At 46.9% G+C, this 23901-nt stretch overlaps 1 protein-coding gene across 9 annotated transcripts in view; it reads right to left on the reverse strand.

The window, feature by feature from the left end:
• The window catches only part of ZNF706 (zinc finger protein 706), a 24762-nt gene extending 2925 nt beyond the window's left edge, over positions 1-21837 (reverse strand). The window contains exons 1-5 of one of the 9 annotated variants that reach the window (XM_021387385.1): positions 21681-21837; positions 18710-18846; positions 8743-8904; positions 6570-6613; positions 335-374 (exon numbers count right to left, since the gene is read on the reverse strand). In XM_021387385.1, the coding sequence (XP_021243060.1) occupies positions 350-374; positions 6570-6613; positions 8743-8904; positions 18710-18844 (366 nt within the window). In that variant the 5' untranslated portion in view covers positions 18845-18846; positions 21681-21837 and the 3' untranslated portion in view covers positions 335-349. Of the gene's footprint in view, positions 1-254; positions 378-6487; positions 6614-8523; positions 8905-16962; positions 17370-17946; positions 18092-18709; positions 18847-21680 lie in introns of those variants that run through there. The other 8 variants (XM_021387384.1, XM_021387383.1, XM_021387382.1 and 5 more) reach the window with 8 other exon arrangements.

Raw genomic sequence — 23901 nt, forward strand, 5'->3', positions numbered from 1 at the left:
GGAAGGGAAGGGAAGGGAAGGGAAGGGAAGGGAAGGGAAGGGAAGGGAAGGGAAGGGAAGCTGAGGAGATCCATGGGACCCTTATGCCTGGGGTGTTTAGGTCTCCACTTCAAACCTAGCACAACCACCAGCATCTCAGTGTAATGATGCTCTGCAGGGAGCTTGGTGCCTCTTGGGTGGCCTGCAAAAGAGCTGCCACCTCAGCAGAGAGGCAGGCTGAGTGCTGGCAGCATGGTTGGTGTATGTACAAGACACATCATCACCAGGGGTCACAGGCAGGGAAATGAGTGGTGAGGGAGAGCCCACTTACAGCATGTGAGAGGTGCTTGGCTCTTCCTGCAGTCAGCTCCTATATCTTGCACATCATGCTGAGCCTGCTGGAATAGCACCCAAAGCTCACAATATATCACACCTTTACCCACCAATATTCAAGCTGAAAACAAAGGAGAGTCTAAGGGAAGGATAAATACATGCTTCCAACAAAACAGTTTTCAGAAAATGACCCTTCTGTAGTGGTTCCCATGTCCTGAAGGGCACCCATCAATTTACAGTACAGTCTCAATAGGCCCTGAAAAATAGGAGTTACAGTTCAAATATCCTCATTGGTTGCTAGACTGAGAAAATGCTATTTTTATGCACTATTTACAAGACTGATGCCTGTGAGTGTTGCCACCACTCAAGCATTAATTAATTAATTGCAGTATGCAGTAGCTCTGGGACAATTTGGTTAGATGAGGTCTGCAAGGCTGATTACTCTCTTCTCCAATTCAGCAGCAGCAGCAGCAGCAAAACACGGGCTGTGACACAAGGATGTGATGAATCAAGTGGTGAACCAGGGCCTGGGCCAGCCAAGGTGCAAAAAAGGATGGAGACAGGGACAGGTCTGGAAACAAAGGACAACGTAGGTCTGAGGTCCCTCCAGGAGGCAGGGACAGGGCTGCAGATAGGCCCTGTTACAGCGTTGCTGGGGCAGGGATTGATGGCCTCAGGGAATGAAATGTTGTCTTTGATACATGGGCAGGGTGGTAGGACCCTCTGGCATCAGCAAGAGCACCGAGGCTGTGGGTGGCTGACCTCAGGACAATTCCCTGCACTGGAAGGAGAATAGGTAATGCTTTAGTTGCACCATGAGAAGTTCAGGTCAGATATTAGGAAAAAATTATTCTCAGAAAGAGTGGTGAGGTATTGGAACAGGCTGCCCAGGGAGGTGGTGGAGTCACTGTCCCTCTCCAATGTTCAAGAGACATGTAGATGTGGCACTGAGGGACATGGGTTAGTGGGCATGGTGGGGATGGGCTGATGGTTGGACTAGATGATCTTACTGGTCTTTTCCGAACTAAATGATTCTATGATTCTAAGGGCACGGAGTTATGCTCTCCTTTTCTCTCCTGGGGGAAGCCCAAAGGCCATCCAGCATCTGGAGAGAGACAAGAGCCAATATCAGATCCATGGCAATGGTTGGAGAAAGAAGGCTTCATTTTAGGGGTTACTGGACTCCATGTTTTTTTCATTCTCCTTGAGAACAATCCACAGGGAGCAGGAGGACCTGTGTGGCTGCAGGACATCAATGCTATAGCATACAAGTGCCATCTCGTCTTCTCTCCATGACCAGGAAAACCCTGCAAGCCCTTTCTTGGGAAACTTCCCCCTCTCTTTTTTAGTATCTTAAGCGATGTACTGGTTTCTGGTCACTCCAGTTTGATTCAAACTGGTCCAGAAGGCAACCAGATCCTCTAGGCAGTGTGTAGGGCACATCCTTATATCCCTCTGACAGGTCTGGCCTGGTGATGATGAGTGGACATGGCCTACTCACAGCATGCACGTGGTGTTCCTGCTCTGACAGGACCACGTTCCCCTGCACCATTATTTTGTTCTTCTGTTGCAAGCACAGCACCCAGCAAGCTCCTCATGGGCTGTCAGATGGGGTCCCACACGTGGGTTGAAGTGCCACAGTGCTTGGGGATAAAGCAGAGTGAGGTATGATGGCAGTGCCACCGTGGACGGGCTGGCCTTGTCATGTGTGCTGAATGATTTCTCTTAGGGGACAAAGCAAGATCATAGAATGGACCTTTCCAAATTGGTTTGGAAAGGACCTCAAGAAGCATCTAGATGCAACTCCCTGCAGTGGGCAGGGCTGCCAGCTGCTAGATCAAGCACAGGATCTGGCTGTCCAGGGCCTCATCCCACCTGGCCTTGAATGCCTCCGAGGATGGGGCATCCACAGCTGCTCTGGGCAACCTGTGCCAGTGCCTCACCATGCCCTCTATGAAAAACTTCCCTGACACTTAATCCAACTCTCCCCTCCTTCAATTTAAAACAATTTCCCCTTGTCCTATCACTATTTACCCATGTAAAAAGTTGATTTCCCTCCTGTGATGAGATTGAGATTGTCACTGAGGGAATGCATTAGAGCAGACTTCTAAAAGATGAATTTTCCTTCCATTTTAATGGCAAAAGAGAAAGGCAAGTCAGAATTCCCTAGGGCACAGGTAGAGCACAAAACTGAAGCTCCTAGAGAAATGCACCACGATCCCTTGCAACAAACTCAAAACTGAGGAATCGTGGTTTGTTTTTGTAGGACCCACAGCTCTGTGCTCTACCTGTGCCCTTTTGCTTTCCCCAGTCCTGGTGCTGGGCCCACTGCTGGCATCCCAACCTCAGCACTGGTTTCCAGACAAGGAATTACAAGGTACAACAGAAGCCTGTTCCTTCTAGTAAGAAATGAAAATCAATATGTTCCAAGTGCCTCACTGGTCAGGGAGTGCTTGGGCTGAATATTGATTTTCAGGACTGGCAGAAGGTCTCACCCTGAATTTCAGACAAAGCTGCAGCCCCCAAACAACATCCAGGGAGGTTTGTTTTGAAATTGTCCTTGTGGGGTCCCCACAACAAGTGCAGCCAGGCAGCACACGAGTTTGCAAGTTTGAGAGACAAATCAGCAGAATGGGAATAATCCAAATCTAACTCAGCACCATCTGCCATGCAAGGCACTGTGGCTACATACAAAAACCTCATTAGTACCTGATGAGGGGGAAGCTAGGCGCACAGATACGTCTATTTGCGACACAAGGTATGGTGCAATGCTGCCAACATCCGTGTGGCTCATAAGGGGGAGAGGCTCAGCCCCCGCAGCTGCTCTGCCAGGGCTGGCCCCAGCAGGGCCCTGCGGGAAGGCCAGGGACCAGGTGCAGCCTCTGCTGGGGGTGCAGATGCTCGCGCTCAGACATCCCAGGGGACAGCCTGGGAAGCCGTGCTGTCCATGACCTTTGGCAGAGGAGGATGAGGCCCAGACAGGCTGAATTTATGCTCCATAGGTCCGTACTGATCAGAGGAAAAGCCGAAAGCAAGAGAATGGCAAGGAACCAAAATAAAACCAGCCCCATGCACCTCCCTGCCCCAAGCTGGCAGGGAGATGGGGACGCAGCGAGCACAAGGGATGCTGGCCATGCTAGATGCCAAACTTGTGACCTACAGTGGGCACTGGAGCAAGGCCCAGGCTCATTGCTATGATGATTTATTGCTGTATTTTAACCGAGCACTCCCACGGAGACGTGCTGGCTGCGCTGGGGGGCAGGCAGAGATGATGTGGGAGGGACAGGGCATAGAAGCAAAGGCCTCAGAGCTGATATGATCCAGAGATAAAGAAAAGTAATTAAACAGAAGGAGACAGAATTAAAGGGTCACTTCAGGGCTGCCATGTGACGGCCGCATAAAAGCTGTCACGCGACTGCAGCCTAGGATGAGAGCGTGGTGCTGACACGGGCACTGCCCTCCAGGCTCTGTTGTTTTATTCTCCACACAGCAAGTGTGTTCACTTCTACCTGTCTTCCTTCACTTTACATATTCTCTTGCCTGTTTGTTGGGTCACTCAGAAGCCAAGGCACTTTGATCACACTGACTTCTGCAACTAGGGCCATCCTGGAAGCGTGGGACACCACATTGCCCAAGAAGCGGCTGGGAATTCAGCCATGCAAGTGACAATTCTCCCCCCTGCTCTGCCCTCGTGAGGACCCACCTGCAGTACTGCCTTCTGGCCTGGGGCCCCCAGCACAAGAAAGATGTGGAGCTGTTGGAGCGAGTCCAGAGGAGGTCATGGAGATGATCAGAGGGCTGGAGCACCTCTCCTGTGGAGAAAGGCTAAGGGAGCTGGGCTTGTTCAGCCTGGAGCAGAGAAGGCTCTGGGGAGACCTCACTGTGGCCTTCCAGTATGTGAAGGGGGCATATAAGAAAGCTGCAGAAAGACTTTTTACCAGGATCTATAGTGATGAGAACGGGGGCAGCAGTTCTAAACTGAAAGAGTGGAGATTTAGATTGGATATATGGAAGAAATTCTTCACTCAGAGGGTGGTGAGGCACTGGCACAGGCTGCCCAGAGAAGCCGTGGGTGCCCCATTCCTGGAGGTGTTAAGGCCAGGCTGGATGGACACTGGACAGCCTGAGCTGGTGGGAGGTGTCCCTGCCCATGATGGGAGATTGAAACTGGCTGGGCTTTAACGTCCCTTCCAATCCAAACCATTCTGTGGCTCTGTGGTAACTGCAGTCTGGAAACACTGCAGCAGGCAGACTCTTATCCTATGCCTCCCTTCATAATTACAGCACTTGCACTTCTGAAATGATTCTGTTGATTTAGCATCTTAAATTCCAAACAATTTCAGATGCACAAGGGGCTGCATTAGGCTGAATTATTCCCTGCCAAACAACCCTGCCCCACCAAACAGCAGAGAGGGCTGGGGAGGTATGTGCTGGAGGTGGGAACGCAGCCCAGCGCAGTGTGCGTATCTCCAGCCCTGGAGAAGGAGTTTCTATGGTGACATTTGCAGCAACAAGCATACGTGTGGCTGCCTGGCATGGATGCTGCAGCCCAGCAGCCCCCTGGGGAGCCGCTGTGTTTTTTTGTCAGGGCATGATGCCCCCATGCACCACCTTCACAGAGTACCCCAGCCCATGTCCCCAGCAGCCACAGGGGCTGTCACCTGGGGCAGGGCAGCCAGGAGTAAGCTGTCCCCGTGCTCCCGGGGATGAATTTTGAGTGGTAGCCTCCTCGCTTAGCAGCAGTAATGTAAACCCAACAAACCTCTTCCTTTATGCTTACAGCTAGAGCTGGGGAGAGCCACCAAACCCCACACAGAAACAGTGTTGTGGGTTCATGCCTCATCCTGTGACATTTTGAGCCACTTCTTCCTGGGGATGGCTCAGCAAGCTGGAAAGCCAGGAAGTGATGCTCAGTTGTGCACTACTGGCTTTCAAGTCACCTTTGCATCCCTTGTGGTACCTCTGGAGCTTTCTTGCTGTCTTCATGATGGGAGATTTCCATAAAATGCCTGTGGCACTTTTCATGGTAGTAGACATGTGAACTCTGGTACCCAGCCAGACTTTACGGGGTGATGGCAGGGAACTGCATGCAGCTGAATCACTTTTCCTGTGCAGGCTCCTCTCTCTGTTGCGGCTCGGCGGAGCCCTTTCCTCGCTTCCCTTTTGCAGTGCAGAGCTGCACCCCTCCAGGGCTGCTGCTGCTGCAGGAAGTGCTACATGGCACCATGGGCCAAGGCTGGCCTGGATGGTTTTCAAAAGGAAGAGGAGGAGGGTTTGGGGCACACACTCATCAAGGGAGATTTCCTGGGTGCCTGAGGCACAGAGAGAAAGGGAAGCAGGCAGCCCTGCGCAGGAAGGTGCTGGGGTGGCTTAGGAGCATCCCTGGCATGGGGCTGTGCGAGGGAGAGAGGAAGAGTTGGTCCTGAGCAGCCTGTGGGCAGAAAGGTGAGATGGGCCTGAGGGAACAGGGCGATGAGGGCTTGCTTCCACAGCAGGGGAGGGAGCTGAGGAAGAAGGAAGCACAGGGAAGGAGGCCAGAATGCCAGCATAACGCTATTCACTGCAATGCTGTGGCAACTGAGGAATCTGGCCAAATCTTAAGAGCAGTAAGGTCCAGAAAAGGGACTCTGCTGAGTTGGATTTGGTTAGTAGTAATGAGCAGAATGCTCTTGGTACCCTGAAAATTATTCTTTCGAGAGTGTAATGCATCCAGCATCACTGGAAGCAAACATTACAGCAAGAAGAAATTAACCCAGCTGTGCCAGCTAGTGAATCAGCCACAAGCGCAGCTTCCGCCTCCCCCAGACACAGCCGTGGGATGTCCCCAGCACCGTGCCACTGTGTGGGGCCAGGCACTGCCTCCCCACGGCCCCACAGCACCCAGGAGCATCCCTAATCAGCAGCGCTGCTTTTAGAAATGGAGTGCGTCCGACAAGGTGTCACTTTAGTAAAGCCATCACCCCTTTCCTCATCCACTGTCACCTTCTTTGCCCTGTCTCAGCCATTCCTTGTCCCCTGCCACATCTGGAGGAGGCCAAGGGACTTGGAGGGGGCCAAAGGACCTCGGTGGAGTCCCTGGGCTTTGCCCAGGGCTTGTGCAGAGCTGGAGACCCCCACACCTGCTGCATTTTAGTGTGGTAACCGCTATCAGGTACTGCAGACCAACAGACTGGCCAGGTGCTGATCCCAGTTAGCAGCTCTTTGCTCGTTGCTGAGCCTTAATTTGACAAGTGGAGGTGAGCAGATGACGCACCCACCTGTGACAACCTTCAGCACTAACACAGGAGTTTCTGGCTTCACTCTGGAGACACAAAAAGCAACAGGTACAATAAGATTATAAAAACCATCCAGACAAACAGCCCTGTAATGCATAGGGAGGAGTGCATGGAAGAAGCTAGACAAGAACATTATGAATTTGTTTTAACTACAGCAATCACTACCAAATGGCTGGAAGAATGCTACAAGCGCAGCGTTATTACACTGTGTAGAATCGGAGGTAATTTGCTGCTGGAACTCATGTTGTTTCTCTCCTGTTATTGAATTCGTTGGATAACATCTGTCTAGAATTCCTCATGTAAAAACAATAAACACAGAGCGAGCAAGGCAGTACATCCAGGCCAAGGAAAAGCGAAGCCCCACAAGATACAAAGTGGAGGCGAACGTCCCCTCACTGCCAGGGCAGCTCCAGAGGGGACCACCAGGGAGGAGTGGATGCTGCAGGTCACGATGAATGCTCCTGGCATGTGAGAGCCGGATAGAACAATTCTGGCTGCGGACAGTTTGATCCTCTTTGCCACGAGGAGAAAATGGAAGGACACGGTATTATACCCCAAATCTCTGTATTTAATAGTGGAACAAAATGTACTTTAATGCATGTGCAGTTGGTAGCACACAGCTGAAGCTTTCTTCCTCTTACCCCAGGGTGCTTCCATTTGTTCTGCCAGCCCCTTTCCTGCCAGCCAAAGGACATACATTATTAATGTACAGAGTAAATGCTGCTCTCACTCATCCCTTTGCTCTCAAAAGCGTTGCTTACATGAAGAGGACAAGGAGGATTTGGCCCAAAGACTTTAATTGGGCCACTCTGGTGAATTGGCTTAACGCAGATTGAAAGAGGACACTTTGTGCGCCGATTTTTGTGGGTGTTTTAATTACTCAATCGGTTATTGTTGGGCTAATGTACATCAGCACAGAAGGGGAATACCCTGAGAGCCTCTCGGAGGAGTGTCCCTGTAGCTCTGCCCAAATGGCAAGAGCCTGAGGCCGAAAACATTGCTTTATAAATTGTGATCATGAGCAGCTCGTCATTTTTTTTAAGGGGAAGGATCTGTACAGGAAGAGATGCCACCTGCAAAGGAAGCTTTGTGTTTGGGGCTCATCCTGTTCTGGCTGAGCTGAATCAGCACCTAGCCTGTATTGCTGACTACTCACTGCCCCATAACAAAGAACACATGAATTGTGGTTATGCAGGGCCACAAACAAGTTGAGCAAGTGTAGCACCCAGTTGTTCATGCACAAAAAGTGCTTTGGAAAACAAAGGAGAAAGCAGAACATAAATGCAAGCAAAACCTTTGGAAAGCTCTCCTATAATGAGAGGTACAGAGGAGCACAGTGCATTAAATAAATGAGAGGTTGCTGAGTGCTGCCACAAAAGGCAAGGGTGAGGGCTGCAAAACAGAGATGAGTTTCTTGCCCTGATGGACAAAGCCCAGGGGGGACGCAGACAGTGCTGCTCCCCAGCTTGCTGGATATTTGCTGGGTACATGGACCCTCATACAAATGTGTCCTCATTTGCACTGTGCCATGGAGGAGAAAGGCAGGTCAGAGGCTTGTTTTTTCTAGACAGAAGGACATTAAATGAAAGCTAAATGAGTTGATGCCCGAAGAAGAGGGAGTAGCAAACAGGTTGGGCAGGAGGTGCTGGAAATTCAGCACGGCAGACCTGCAGGGTGTCAGCAGGGCAGGGTTCACCTGGGGTGAGCATGGTGTAGTGAGCCTCGGCCCAGGAGATGATGATGTTATGTACTAGCAGGGCTAGACATGCAAATGGAAATGGAAGAGAGCAAGACTGCAATTTATTCCACAGCAAAGAGGCAGATTGAGGATTTACCGGGAGCAAAAACAGTAGCTGGGTCAGAGGAAAGACTTGCACATCTCTCCTAGAAAACTGGCTGTAAAGATGGAAACAAGGATGAAGAAGAAACCACCAGGTCTTGCATTCACTCTCCAGGAGCACATTAATGGTTTTATTTGTTTTAAGAAGCTGGATGCTCACCTTCAGAATGACATTTCAGTATTTTGTCATAATCAGTTTTAGCAGTTAAGTCAATGAGTTGTTGGTAAAGATTGGTAGCTGCTTGAGTACCACAGCCATTTGTAAAGAAATTCTGGGATGCAGCGCTCTTTTCAGCTGTTGGGTTCATGGCTCACCTTCATTTTTTGATGGTACTCTCTGATGTTCCCATTCCTCTGTTCTAGCCTCCTCTTGAGTGGTGAATGCTTCATTGAGCTTTCCTGCTCGTTTCCTCCCTTGGAGCTCACTGGAAATGGAAGGACTTCCTTTCTCTCCCTGCCAGCTCTCCAGTATCTGACCTGCCAAAGTCAAATTCTGGTCAAAGGCAGTTCATAAACATCCCTGCTGACAATGAAGTCTCAGAATCAGCTTTGTTTAAATTTCCTTCCAGCTTTTTCCCTTCCTGAGACACCACTTCTGAACAAGTCTGCTCGAGAGTATGAGGATAGATGAGTACCTGGGTAAGTGTCAGCACAGCGTGTGGAGGTCTGGTGTAGGCAAACTCACAACAAGGAGGGATGGAAAAGGAAAAGGAATCAATCAAGGATTTGACAGATTCATTACCACATTAGCTAGGGGGATGATGTGTCAGTGATTGCTGAGTATCTGCTACAGGTGCCATATAAAGCATAATCTCTTCCAGACATTGTTAGTTTATTGCCTTTAAATGGACCTTGACCATCATTAACAATCAATCAATGCTGAGCCAGCCTCAAGTGTTCAAACACTCCAACCTCTCCCTCTGCTCCTCCCCTCACACAAGGCAGCTAACAAGGAAAAGCAGGTTTTCTTTGCTGATCTTGTACAGAAATACAGACTCCCTGGGAAACAGTCAAAGCTCAAGTAGCTCAAGATACAATACGGGGACATTCAGCATAAGATCTGGGACCCCTCAGGCACAGTTCACATGCCAGGGTGAAGAGGAAAGGCTCCTCATCTCATCTCCTACCTCATGCTACCAGCCAAGCTCACCCTGCTTCCCCTGCTCCAGGACTTGGCAGGCTCAGCCCAGGGCTGACTTATCTCGCTCACCCAGCAAAGTCAATGGGATCATTTTCTGTTGGACTGCCAGCTTGAGCCGTCCCATGGAAGTGCCAGCAAATACTCTATCTGGGTCAAAGGTGGTGGCAGGGCACACAGCCGGCAGCAGAAGAGGGAGACCAAAGCTCTGCCACTGAGCATGTTTGGTGCAGGCACTTGGAACCAGGTGCACAGAACTGGTTCTGTTCTCTTTCCTGATTCAAGAAATGCAAGCGCTGGTGGAAATGCCACTCGTGGTTTTGGCATTTCTCAAGTGTTTGGTGCTCAGCAATGTGGGAGGTTACTGTGCAGCTCTAACCCACTGCTCTCCACAGTAAAGTTACAGAGAGTATTTATTTTCTCTGTCCACCTGCTTGTTTTCACAATTCTCACAGTACAGAATTGCCTTTACAATACCTCCCTTCTTGCCAAATTTGGCTGTATTCAGCCAATGGGCTTAAAAGTCAGGGTCTAGGGAAAGAGGAACATGACTCTGGTGTAATTGTGCGAGCCTCATTTCAAGAGGAAAGCATGTCTGCAAATGTCAGGTTGCTTTTACCCCATCACAGCAGTGAAAGGTGAAGCCAGGCCACCACCAGCTAAAAATAGGTGGTGCAATCAAACCCCCATTAGCAGCCAGTAGCTTCACGCTGGACAGTTTCACTGTTACACGATTACACTCCTCCCCATCCACTCACTCCAGCTGGGAAATGGGGGGAGTGGCACAGAGATGTCTGAGCCCTGATAAAATGCCCGGAGCCACACAGCAGGCTAGAGAGACAACTAATTGCACAAGTGCCTCAGACAGCGGTTTCCAAATCTCTGTCCATGGGGCACCAGCATCTGTGAGGTCTGCACAGTCACGTTGCCCACACTGCCTTTCCAACGAAAGGGCCTATGATAAAACAGCAGGGCAGAGCAGATGAAATTTTGAGGGCTGAGTGACTGCAGTCCAAAAACATCTCATGGTTTTATGAATGACGGTGTGTGAAGCCTGTCGGACCCGGCACTTGCACTGTGCGTGATCCCTACATTAGAGTGGTGCATCTCCTACGCACACCAAAATTGTGCTGCCCTGTTGGTTGGAAGGCCAGTGAAACTGACCCCAGTAACGCATCAAGTTAGTTGGCTCTGCACATGCTTACGAATGTCTAGCAAATAACAAAACCACATTCCTACCAACTTCAGTGCGCAGAATTAAATTATTACTTGAGGAAAACATAGGCTTTGTCCACTTAGAAAGCAGCCTAAAGGCTGGAAAGTTTTCCTCATTAGTGAGTGGCAAAGTTATGAACCAAACAGTGTCACATTCTTTCAGATGCATAATAGCAAATTGTCTGAGTGATTTATTGCAGCAGCACGAAGCAGCTGTGTACTATTTCTTAACATGAATACACAGTATTTCTCAGACCTCAAGAGAAACGTTACCTTTTAGCACTGATTTGGTAAGAGCTACACACAGCAGTAGACACCTTTTGGAAAATCTAGGAAGAGTTAAGCAGTTTTTGGACGTCATAATCTAAACTTACTTTCTAAATTCAAAATAAAAACCAGCAAGCGGAACCCAGTCACAAGTGTAAATTATTTCTTCAGTCTGTTCCCGCGTGGAGGGAGAGAAGCTCTACCGCACAGGCAGCTATCAGTCAGTTCTTGTACCACGTGCAGTCCTATGGCACAAAGTCTGAACTGCACGGCTTTCAAAATCAGAAAGAGTGAATCAGAAAGTGAATTGCGTTCTGCATTACTGGAACAGACAGTGACGGCTGTAAGAAGAACTCCCAGTAACAGCAGAACATACACAAACGCTTTGAACTGTTTTTGTGAGAAGACATCAATCTTCTTAGTTATTCTTTCATTCTGAAAGAAACACCAACTTTTCACTCTTCAAAAGACCCACGGTATTTTGAAATAAAGTACCATTTTACTGCAAAATATGCAGTGACCATTTACAACTAAAGAAAATACGTGTATCAAAAAAGAGTCAAAATGATTAGCAGGCTCCTGGAACTTGAAGGTACAAAAGGAAGAAGCTAAGAGTTAAGGCCCATCTGGTTGGCCTGAGTATATGAAGTGTAATTCATGTGCATTTGTTCTCTAGGCATACTTTAATTTTGCAAGCACCACGTGGGACACAAAGAAGACTTGGGTTTTGCTCCATTACTAGTACACAAAAGGCCAAGAAGTACTGAGAAGTGCTTTCAAAGACCTGGGTGTTCTACAGTCCCTGTGCATTCCAGCAGGCAGGTGGGTAATGTGTTTGTAGGTGGCTCAACAGTTGGCAAAGAGCTTCATCAGCTCTTATGAAAAAAAAAAAAAAAACAGCCAAGGTTATAAAAGGCAGCTACAGTCTATAAATATCCAGATAAAGTTAAGATCAGGTACATTTCTTGATAGGGAAGAAAATGAAAGATAAGATTTACTAATAAGTAATAAAGAGCATTTTTGACTTAAGTCCACAAACACACACAAAAGCTAACTAAACAAAGCATGCTAGGAAATGGAAAGAGTGGCTTAAAGTATTTAGAGGATTTAGATGGTATTCGTGTTGGCAATAGGTGATTCACCTGACATACAATACTCCAGCAGTGACCCACATGAGCGTGGACCACTCATGCTCCTTTTGAGAACACAGAGCACAAAGATAGCAGAAGGATAAACACAAGGGATATAAGAAGAAACAAGGAATTCTGTCAGTCAGCTGAAGCAGACGAGACTCAGCCAACCCAGATTTGTCAGGAACAAGGTATGCCATACCTTGCTAACAGCCATCTCATGGGAAAACAGGCGTGGTGCCATGGATGCACGGCCTCTGACACACTGATCACTGGGTGATGTCCTCACAGGTGAAACAGTAAGCTCCCATCCATACCGACCACCAGAATCTTACAGCAGTAAGCAGTGCTCTCAGAGAGTCAGTACCAAGGCTTGCTGGGAATGGAAGTGCTTTGTGTAGGGTCTATCCCATTCAACATGTCCACGCATAATTCAAACTGCAAAGTAAAAGAGGACATCTGCAAGACTTCCTAGTGAAACCATACTAGACGAGCTACAAACAGTACAGGAGACAGGACTGGGATGCTGCTGTCTTGACAGATCTGCCTGAGACCCACTAAAAACAGGTAAGCATGCATTACAAACATAGACAGAAAACAGAGGTTATTAGAGCGGCCCCAATGTGATGCCCTTGGAAGAAGGCAAATACAGTTCCAGTGTGCTGATAGAACTGATGTCTGCAAGTCCCAGTTCCACATTGCGCTGTCAACACTTTGAGTCACATTTTGGACAACACGAGTTAAGAACATGGTCAGACCGGAGGACTCAGGGGAGAGCACAATCTCTAGACTTAGAAGATGTCTACTACAGAGAGAGACTGAATTACCTGGGCTTACTGAAAAGACTATAAAGACATAACAGCAGTGTTCAAATGAGGACACTATTCATCGCATCTATTGCCAGTAACAGTAAATAATTCACCAAACTAGCAGGGATGAACTTCTACTGCAAGAGCCTCCAGTTGTGGGGCTCAACGGCAGTACACACTGCTTACAGTCACGGGATCCCCTTCATTGGAAGCGTTTAAGAACAAGTAAGAAAAGGAATTGTTCTAGCGTCGGCAGATCTGACCCAGTCTCAGAGCAAGGAGATGGACTCTGTAGCTTTTTCAGATTTCCCTTAGCCATTACTTCTCTGAAAGATCTCCACCATTTACTTATATTTGCATCATTTGCAATTTAGTAACAGCTAAGCACAGGGAACGCACAAATATTTTCACCATACCATCAGTGCTGTACTGATCTTCATACATGCTATGGACAGCATTTTTCAGAGGAAAGCTGTGCTGTATTTCCTGAAAAACATGAGACTGCTTGAATGGACTTGCGTTGGATAACGATGTTGGGACAAACGCTGATTCCTCCTTTCCCAGAAACCCCATTGCTAAGAGTCATATCAGAGAATTGTAGAAAATACATATCCAAGCTATTCTACCTTTGAAAACTACCCTGATAACATGGCTCCCTCACGATGTCTCTACTGTACCTTAACCACATGAGAAAAGACAGCAGAGAATGCATTAACAATTTCCAAATAATTTTCAAAGCGCTGACTGGAAAATTCTCCAGACAGAACTTCACACCTTTCCACTGTCTAGACTACAGCAGCATCTCTGATGACTCTACAGAATATGGAAAATCACGCGCTGTATACATGTTCAAAGCTGATTTGGGGGGCTGAATTCAAAGCTCACTGCAAAACTTGCCAGGTTCTAACTAGGTAAATCAAGGCCCCAGAGTTACGTACAGTAGAACAGGGTGAGCAGAAATACAAGCTGGCCTTTATTTTGTGAATTCTGACTGACCTCACCGGTCAGCCCTCGGGAAGACTATTCTTTCAGGAAAGCCAGATACTCCCCAGATTTCTTCTGTGAAGATGGGAAACGAAACAAATCTCAAGCCTATCAGTGTCTGATGATAAAAGAGATTCCATCCATTACCTCATTTTATCAAGATAGGATCATAGTTCAATTCACAGTTTACAGAAATGCTACAAATTCCTTCATTACTATGTGGTTTGCAAACAGCTCCTGGTCATTAGCTTTACTTGAGCTGAAGTGTTTTCAGCTTAACAGCAAATAACCCAAGGGGATAGTCTCCAGGGATGTTCCAAGAGCACTGCATAAAGCCAGCTTTCCTTAAGGATACACAGCAGCAACTGTGTTCCACTTCTATTTCAGATTTTTCACACAGCATTTTGACAGCAAGAAACCTGCATCTCTTAGAGAGGCTAAATCCAAGCGTCTGTACCTCTGTGTTACCTCTGTAAGACCGGGCAATGCAAATTGCAAAACTACTGATATTGATTACTGAGAGTCCCCGAGATGACCTCCCCGCAGCTACACACGCGAACATACTCTCTGCGAATAAAGAGAGAACTTTTTCAAAACATTTGAAGCCCTGCTTAAAAGTTGATTTCAGATGCAATTTAGAGATTCCCAGAAGAGACGTAGGCTTTTGAAAACCCCCAATCATTTTTTACCATTGTTCCATAAGCACCCACGACAGCTGGTATCCGTACCAATACAATACTTCACCTAAAAACTGTCACTACACAAAGATGAATCCTTCTCACGGGAACACGGGAGACTTTCCATGCCTATTTCTCTTTCTTTTAGAGTTAGATGGCTTCAAGCTCCAGGACTGTCCATAGCTAAGACATTAATTTTGTAAGTGCAGTAATACCTGTTTTTAAAAGCAAGCAGGAAATAGGACATTTTACATTTTATTTTTATTATCTTTAATCAGACACATTACAATGCACAGCTGTGTCTTTAGCCAGATAACAGGGTGCCATTCTTCAGATCAGGAAGAGGTAAAGAACTCCTAGTCCTTCCTCTGAGTTTTTAGGTGAAAGGAATATCACAGATATCCTAAATAAGAACTATTCCCTCATTTAGTAGAGCATCCCCACTACACTCATAAAGCCTCTAAAACAATTTAGTCATAGATTTCATTTGTTCCTGCATTTGAAACTGCAGCTACTGTAACGAGGGGTCTTAATGACCTGAGGATCACTCTTGCCTTCTAGAAGCTACACAGAAAAAACATCAGTTCATAGGGCATTTTCTAACAGAGCATCATACAGTTTTGAAAACACAATTCTAACTTCACCATCCCGCTACTGATGCAGCTTTCCAGCTCTTCAGCGCTCATTAAGAGAGATTGTTTATGAAACAAAATCTTTTTATTTAATGCTACACAATCTGAATTGAAAGAATAGAACATATACTTCACCTCGAGACCAAGCTATAGGGATACATCCCAGAACATTTTCCAGAGTAAAACCAGATTACCAGTTACCAATCAGTGCAAGAAACATCTTTATCCATTTGCACTCAGATTATTTTAGACAAACTACAGCATCAGAACATTTAAGTACCTCTCCTCCATACAGCAGATTTCTTACGTTGTGGGAACCAGTTTGTCAGGATATACTCATTGATAACATTAAAGAAAATCAAATGAAAGGTTACATTCTGATGTCAGGTGTACAAGTGCAGTAGTGGATTACTCACAGAGGAGAACAACATGATCTATAAAAGTTAAGTGGTATTCAGGTTATCCTGGAGTGACTATAATACAGAGAAACTTCATGTCAAAGTAAGTATTTACACAGATACTGTCACAGCAAAGAGGACAGGAAGCTAGTCTCACAGAAGTAGTTCATTAAAGAGCAAATGAGTGGACGAAGACAAAGGATTTGACTTTATATAATAAAATACCAAGTGCATTCTTTTAAGTGAATGAGTCTTTGAGACTATGGTCCTAGACTTTAGGAAGCCATGTGAGGGTCAGATGTACAGTCCTGCTGTGTGGCAAGGGTTACTTGGACTGCCAGAATTCTTAAATCTCTTGTAACCGCAATAAATCACAGCAATTCTAGCGGTGCTTCTTACTGTGAGTTCTAAATGAAAGCTCTTAAATAAGCCCCCTCCAAATGCCAAAGATAGATTTTGGGGTTTTTTTGTACAGCAGATCCTCCAGAACAAATCAGATGTTTTTCCACTACTTCTGCACCGTACATCTGGGATTAGAACTGAGCCCAGAACACTTAAAGGCTACTTATGTTTAGCTTCTCAAATGTTCTTGGCTGGAGAGTTATTATCCAGCTTTTTCTTGTCAATGCAACTTTAATCACACGCAATTTCTTAAGCTAGCCATATCATTTCAGTTACTTTGGCTCTCTTCCAGCAGGCTTATTTTAGGCTCGTTGCAAAGAAAGGTTATTAACGGCTGGCTATTTTGCGTATTTCTTGAAGAGCTGCTACTAAAATAACCAGACGCATTTGAGGGCGAACACTTGTGGCTGACTGCTCCAGTAACTTCAGAAATCTTCTCAAATTAAACTTTCAACTAAGAGTAGAATTGCTTTTAACTAATATTTGCGAGCATTTTTTAAGCCAGCATACCCAAAAGCATTCAACTCTACCGCCCCTCAGCTTCCTCGGCCAACTACCAACTATTAAGGATCACAAGGCTAACCAGAGTCTCTCCAGCGCAAGACTCTACGGAACTAGCTCGAGCCCTCACAGTACAGGAATCCCATTTGAAATGGCTTGTAGTAATAGACTCCGATACACAGGACAAAACCGTAGAACAAGTCTCACCATTCTATTGCAGCTTCTCGGGAGCTTGCTGTGCCTCTTGAGTCAGTAACCTGAACATTAGTGACTGAGCTCAAGCAAACACCACACTGAACAGTCAATCTGAGCAGCTTCCCCCTTCTGTTAAAATTAATTTACTGTAATGTACATTACTTTCAGTGGAATGATACTGCTCATGTTTTAGCAGGATGGGGAAGATTCCACTTTGTCTTTTATTGTTTCATAAGGCAGATAATGCAGAAAGTTAAAACAGAACTTCTACAAGCATTTAATCTGTGATATTGTAAAATCAAAGTACTACTTTATTAAATGAGTTATTTTACACAATATGAACATCAATATAATTACAATTGTAAAAAAATTTTTGTTTTTATAACAAGTATGGACTGATTTTTCAGGATTTCCAAAGAGGGCACAACTGTACATTTACACAATTGTCTTTGCATGAAGCCCAAGAGGGAACAGCATAAAAATATGAATGTTTCTGTAGCCCCTTCATTTTTGCTGATCAACAGTTTTAGAAAAGCAGCTGCAGGTTTATGTAAGGTCTGACAGTAGAAGAGTCAATAGGTGCCATGATTTCACCTATAAAAAATAAGAATAACTCAGTTAAGCTGAACTGTTACACAATGCTGTTTACCTTAGAGTGAAAGAAACACCGTAACTCTGTTTTTCACCTTATTTCAGCCTTTAATTGTAACCTGTTTCAGTTACAGCCTAACAAATAGCTGTTACAAAATGTCTCCTAGAGAGAAAATAGAGGTTAAATTTGGTACTTGAACGCGGAAAAATCTGCATTCACTTGCATAACTTCAGGAACAAAAAAGGCTGAATTGTTGGAAATATGCTGAACAATTCTGCTTTCTTTACATGGTTTCTAACAACAGGCACATTTATAATAAATATTTTGTTCAAAGCAAGAACTGTGGAAGCTAACATTTCAAAGAAGAATAAAGTATTCCTACAACTGTAAGGACGACCATTTCAAGCAAGATGAATACCTTTCAAAAGATCTTCCATGCAATGCCAACCATTTCAACCACATAACAACAGTTCAGGGGCATAAATTTAACCTATACTTAATTTTTATATCAAAAAAGCATCTTTCAACTCCAAATGAGTGGGGGAAAAAAAACAAACAAACAAGTGATTCATAATATACCTTAATTTTTAAATGATTATCTGATAAAAGTAATGACCTGTAGATATCTTTACGCCTGAACATCAGCCAGTTCTGGAGGAAGTGGAGTCTTAGGATGTTTGCTTTCAAAGTGCTGTTTGAAGGTCTTGGGATCCGGCATTTGTGTCTGATTAAAGAGAGACATTTAACTTTATGCACAGTACAAGAGCTAAAGGATACTACAAAACCTGTTATCCCCTCATGTTTTAAATTACTTATGAATCTAATTTGGAACCCTAATTAAGGCATTCAGAATGACAAATCTATCCTAAAACCGACCATTTAAGTGAAAACGACAAATGGGTCCTTCAGATCCAAGATGGGCACACACACAGGAAAACCAACCAGAAGGAAAGTAGAATCCAGACAGCGCCCTGATTTCTGATCTCCTGTTCAGACATCCATTCTAACAGAAGTGAGCCCATATTGAACTTGCATTAAAGCTTTCGGCACCATGTAATATCACTTCTCCCTCTCTACATTAACATCGATAGCCACTGATGTTAAGACAAAGATCTTTTCTGTGTGATGGAACTGGCCTAGCTGGGGGTTGATCGGGAAGTATTCTCACACCTTCTACACTTTAGACAGCATACTAACAGAACCCGCAGATCCTTGCAATCCAAAAGGCAAGAAAACTACCTGAAACTGATCGGTACATGGACTCTCACAATTTCTCATATCTCAATTATTAGTTTAGAGATGGACCTGCATACACCAATGCTTTGTCTTCAGTTTTTCTTACCCTACAGACAGTGCAGGTATATATCAAGGCAGCCTTGGCTGCAGCCTTCTGATCATGTCCTTGCTTCTTTTTTTGCTCAGCTTGCTTTTTGGCATTTTTCTGCTGCGACTGAATCTTCTGCTGTCCACGAGCCATATCTACAAACAGAAAGAAGACATTTAGTCTGCAAGTGTGAGAAAATACTGCTGCTAGCTGACTCAGAAGTCGTAGCTATGAATGTAAGTAGTCATGCGCTCTGCCCTTGCACTCTGACCCACGGCTCCCATAATTCATACACAACAGGCATCTGTTCAAGCTTCTTACTTTGAGAAGACCCTCTGGTTTCAGTAGTTTTCTAAAGAGACACAATAGTTTTCTAGTCCATTCTAAGGCTTCTTCCTCTGAAAAGCTTCAAGGTCTAATTTTGAAAAATGTTTTTAACAGAGACACTCGATTCTTATTCCTGGAACTTGGAAGCGGTTTCAAGAAAGGGAAAGTATTGTCCAAGCCATATCACTGTCTTCTGGTGTACCTGTTTGTGGTCTGCTTTGGAATTGAAAATGCTAAGAATGATGCGTCATCCTTCTTTATCAAAGGCTTTTTTAGAGGTGGGCACCCTTTACAATTTTCAGCTGATTTTACAGTCATGCCTACATACTTCTTGAAAGGACATAAAGCTGTCTCCATCAGAAGCCATTATCCTATGTGACCCAGAAGCACAAAGGAAGCTAATGCTATTGCCACCTGCCATTAGAAGGTCCACCACGAACAGGAAAAGGCACAAAAATCCTATTTTGCAGAGCAGCAGAGCAGCATATTCCACAGCAGGAGCGCTCCACCTGCACGCAGCCCACGAGGACACCCAGCTCAGCTCGCAGCCCACCCCCAGAGCAGACTCCAAGCAGGATTCAGGCGCACCGACAGAGCGGAATTCAGAATGCAGTTATGTAAGCCAGCAGCCCACTTCCAGCTACTATCTTTCCTACAGTCCCTCGTGTCCCATGCCTACTCCAGTTGCAGGGCTCATAGAAAAGCAAGGCTTACTACTATATAAGCACAGGACGGCGGCTACTGAAGTCTGATTTTTCGAGGACAACTATCAAAGCCTACTGTTCCCAACAGGTTGGCTGGCCGGTTATTGCCCCTCTATGCACTGAGTCTGCTGCTCAGGAGAATATGTTCCGTGGACACAACTGGTCTGCCACGCAGCCCTTCCCACAGCGATAGATGCCTTCCGCTGAGTAGGCTGTTCACTCTCCTGCAGACTGAGCTCCAGCATGGAAAGCCCTTCCAGCTCTTATAAATGGAAGCTTCTCTGAAACCTCAGCTGCATCGGGAAATTCACTAGTACTGCATGAGTTCCTGGACACAAAGCATCACAGTGCCCAACCCTGAGCAGAAGGACAGTCCTGACCCTTTGACATCTTGCTACCGCTGCAAACTCAGGCCACGCTCCCTTTTGTTCGTGGTATACATATTCACCACCACCCAGCCCTTTGGAGAAGGGTCACACTACAGCTTCAGTGCTCCCTTGCCTTTCCTCATCACTTTCTCTAAAGAAATTCAAGTCCAAGTAACTCCTTAACTATTATCTTTCTATGTGACTAATCAAATCTGTCTGAACACAAGAAAACACCAATTTTATTAACAAGCATACAGAAATATAGGTGGTATTCGTACATTCATAGCTTCCACAAGATGCAGTGGTAAGTGTTAAACTGAAAATACCAGCTGGTGTTTCACTACCAAGAGTTTCAGCAGATGTTAGAGTTACTCTGAAACATCCCAGCCAGGGCCTCACTCTGTTTATGTACAGCTTGGCTCAACAAGAGCACCACAATCACATTTAAAAAAAAAAAAAAAGAAGAAGAAGAAGAAAGAAAGAGAAAGAAGTAGAGGTATTGCCAATTGCTTTATATGCACTAAAAGGAACCAGGGAATTTATTTTGGTTCTATTTCGTTGGCATTGTAGGAATCCTTCAAAAGTTAGGGACTCCTGGCAGAAGTTTCCATAAAGCATTTGTGGAATACTTTGTATTCCATTTGCTGGTCCCCTGAAAAGATTGTAACTGGTACACTGCAACAGCTCAGTCACAGGACCCTGCATTGGACAGCTGATGCTTTTAGTTAAGACACAAACAAGGAAACAAACAAAAACATCTGCTTAAACATATCAGCCTTCCTATGATGCCCGCAACCAAAAAACCAGCAGCGTTTAAATGCTGCAAGTTACGTTAATTAAGCTGGAACACATGGAACGGATACCCAATCACTGGGAAATTAAGATTACTTGAACTATTAGCCTACTAAGAAAGCGACTAAAATCTACCCTAAAGTTTATTTGCAAAATAAATAAATAAAAAGATGAGCTCATCCACAGCCCTCAATCTGTTTGCACAACACGGATAAGAGCCGTCTCCCTTGTCAGGCACAGCCTTCCATAGCGCAGCACGCCGGCATGGCGCTTTAAAATAAACCAGCACGAGCGCCCGGGAACGCAGAGAAATGCGCTGCGAAATGAAAGCACGCGTTGCGGGCAGCGGGACCGCAGCGCCGGGTGCCCCTCGCGGGCCGTTCCCTGCAGTACCCAGAGCGGAGCGGAGCGGGCGGTTCCGGGGCCCTGCGCGCGGCGCCGCAGCTGCTTCCGCTGCTCCGCCAGCAGCGCGGGGCCCAGCTCCACGGGCAGCCGGCCGGCCTATCCGGGGCCCGCCCGCGGCACCGCAGCGCGGCCCGCGGCCAGCGCCGGCCCCGGGGCTCCCCTCAGCCGGGGCGCGAAGGAGCGCGGGAAGGCGGCGGGCGCGGCCGCAGCCCGCTCCCCTCGCTCGAGCAGCCCGGCGGCGGGGTCCGAGGCCTGCGGCGGGCAGGTCTACGCGCCTGCGCCCAGGCCTCCCCCATCCCCTTGAGGCCGGCCGGCCGGCCGGCCGACCCGCCTTACGTCGCACCCTGGCCGGCCCCGCTTCCCGCCCGCCCCGCTCCGCTCCGCTCCCCTCACCCGGCTGGGAGCGCGGCCTGGGGGCCCTGGCGAGCGGGAGGAGACGGCTCCGCGCGGCCCCGCTGCAGCCGCCGCCGCTGCCCGAGAGAAGGAGGAAGGAGGGGGAGAGCGGCCAGCGCGCATGCGCGGCCCCACCTCAGCGCCCGCGCCGCCCGACCCCGGCGGCCAATGGCGGCGCAGCACCGTTACATAACGCGGGCGGGCGGCGGGCGGAGTGCGTGTGGTATCGGTAGCCGCGTTGAGGCTGGGCGGGTGGATCTGGAGAGCGTGGGAGGGCTGCCTGAGGGCGGAGTACAGAGCACTGCCAAAACTGGGGGAGTTAGATTGAAAGAACGGGCTGAGAGGAGGGAAGCGCGTTTTTCTTCAAGTGGAAAGGGCGCAGGGCTGTGCGCAAGGCACGGTGCATGGAGGAGGGCTGCTGGGAGGCGGCTGGATCGCACGAGTTGAGGTGCTAGCGGGGCTGGTGAGGGAGCACTGGCTTTGTGCTGACATCACGCGTCCCGAAGGAAGGCCTAGAGGCCGTGCCTTCTCTCATTGAACCCCTACAAGGAACAGGAGAGAGTGAGGCTGTACCCCTCCTGCTCCGACACAGCCTTCTGCTGCTCCCTGAGGGCAGCTGCTGTGGCTTGGCAGCGAGCCCCAGCCTTGGGGCAGGCCTGTGTCACCGTGTGTGCACACAGGAGTAAGAGGGGTTGCTAACTTATGGAAGTCAGGCTGGGTGACCGGCGTGTGCCCTTCCCTCTGAGAGACTGGAGAAGCAACCAAGAATCCCTCCAGCAGTACTGGGCCGGGTTGTGGGGCTGTGGGGTGGGTTGGCCGGTTTGGAAGCAGGTGGCTTTCAGAATGTGGTTTTGCACTGATCAGAAAGAAGACCATCTGGTAAACAAGCGGCCTCTCTCCTGGCTGATGCTGCTTCAGGAACGCTGCTGAACTCAGCACTGGTATTGGAGACTGTTGTCCATGGTCGTGTCCCTGCACTGGGCACTGCTGCATGCCTGGCTGGATGGGAATTTCCAGTAACGCAGATTTCTTGACTGCACATTGAACTCTTGCTGCTCTCTGAACCTTCTGCTGCTGCTTCCGGCAGAACTGAGCTCTCCGTGTGGCACAGAGGACCGTGACCTTCCCTCTGGCTGCTCTGTATGTTGCCCTTTGTGCCACAACATCAGTTCCTATATTGCCCAAATCATTGCTCTGCAGTTCACACTCTTGCAAAGAGACCATTAGGAAATAGAACCCATTGTGGGGGGGAAAAAAAAAGAACGGGTCCCCATAGTTGGCATTTCTGTTATGAAGATAAAAAAGAAAATTTCCCGTTTGCTCAGAATGATTTTTCAGTTTGTTCACCGCATGAAGCCAGTTTATCACACCAGTGGGAATATTTACATGTACACGTGCTGGGCAGCAGAGAGACACGGGGCAGATATGGTGAGCTGGTGGAGAAGCAGAGCTGGCTATGTGTGGGATGCTTTGCATAGCTGTGTCAGAATGAAGCAGTTGTAATTGCAGATTATCTGGCTCATGGACTTCCTGTGCTTTGTGTTACTCCCATGTGAGGTAAAGCAAGCCAGAATATATGAATGAAAGTTAAAATTAAAAATATAAGACCCTTTAGATTTAAATGTTGTGTCTGCAAATCAGTAGAAATATTCTGTTCTTTTTCTGTGTGCTTCTTTAATTGTTGGAGGGTTTTTTTTTTTTTTTTTTTTTTGCTTAAAAGAAACTTATAAACCCCATGGATTTTACCAAATATTCTGTATTAAAATGAAGTAAAAATCAGTAATAATCTCTGCAATTAAATGTAGACCAAATGCAAGGAGCTTGCCGTTATACCCAAGCCGAGCCTTACAGAAATGTTCCAGAAGTTAGAATCCAATGTAGTGATGTCACACGGAGAGAAAACAGCTCCTCTTGCTCTAGAGCAGACGTTTTAGTTCTTGTGGAGCCCCTAAGTACAGTGCAAGTAAGATAAGTAAGTAAATAAATAAGAAGGTGTTACCTTTTCGTGATAGCATGATTGATCAGAAATAATGTTCTAATTTAAAGCCAAGCATCAGTGTGGTGAACAACAGCAGGCTGAAAAGGAGTGAATGAGAAGGGCCACAGTCACTCACGAGATGACAGTAAGAGCTTTGTATCATAGAAGTACAAGAAATTCCACATCTTTTAGTGCAGTCTTATTTTATGTACAGATAAGTTTAAGAACAAAGGGAGGAATTAT

Source organism: Numida meleagris, chromosome 2, assembly GCF_002078875.1.
Source record: "Numida meleagris isolate 19003 breed g44 Domestic line chromosome 2, NumMel1.0, whole genome shotgun sequence".
Classification (NCBI taxonomy): domain Eukaryota; kingdom Metazoa; phylum Chordata; class Aves; order Galliformes; family Numididae; genus Numida; species Numida meleagris.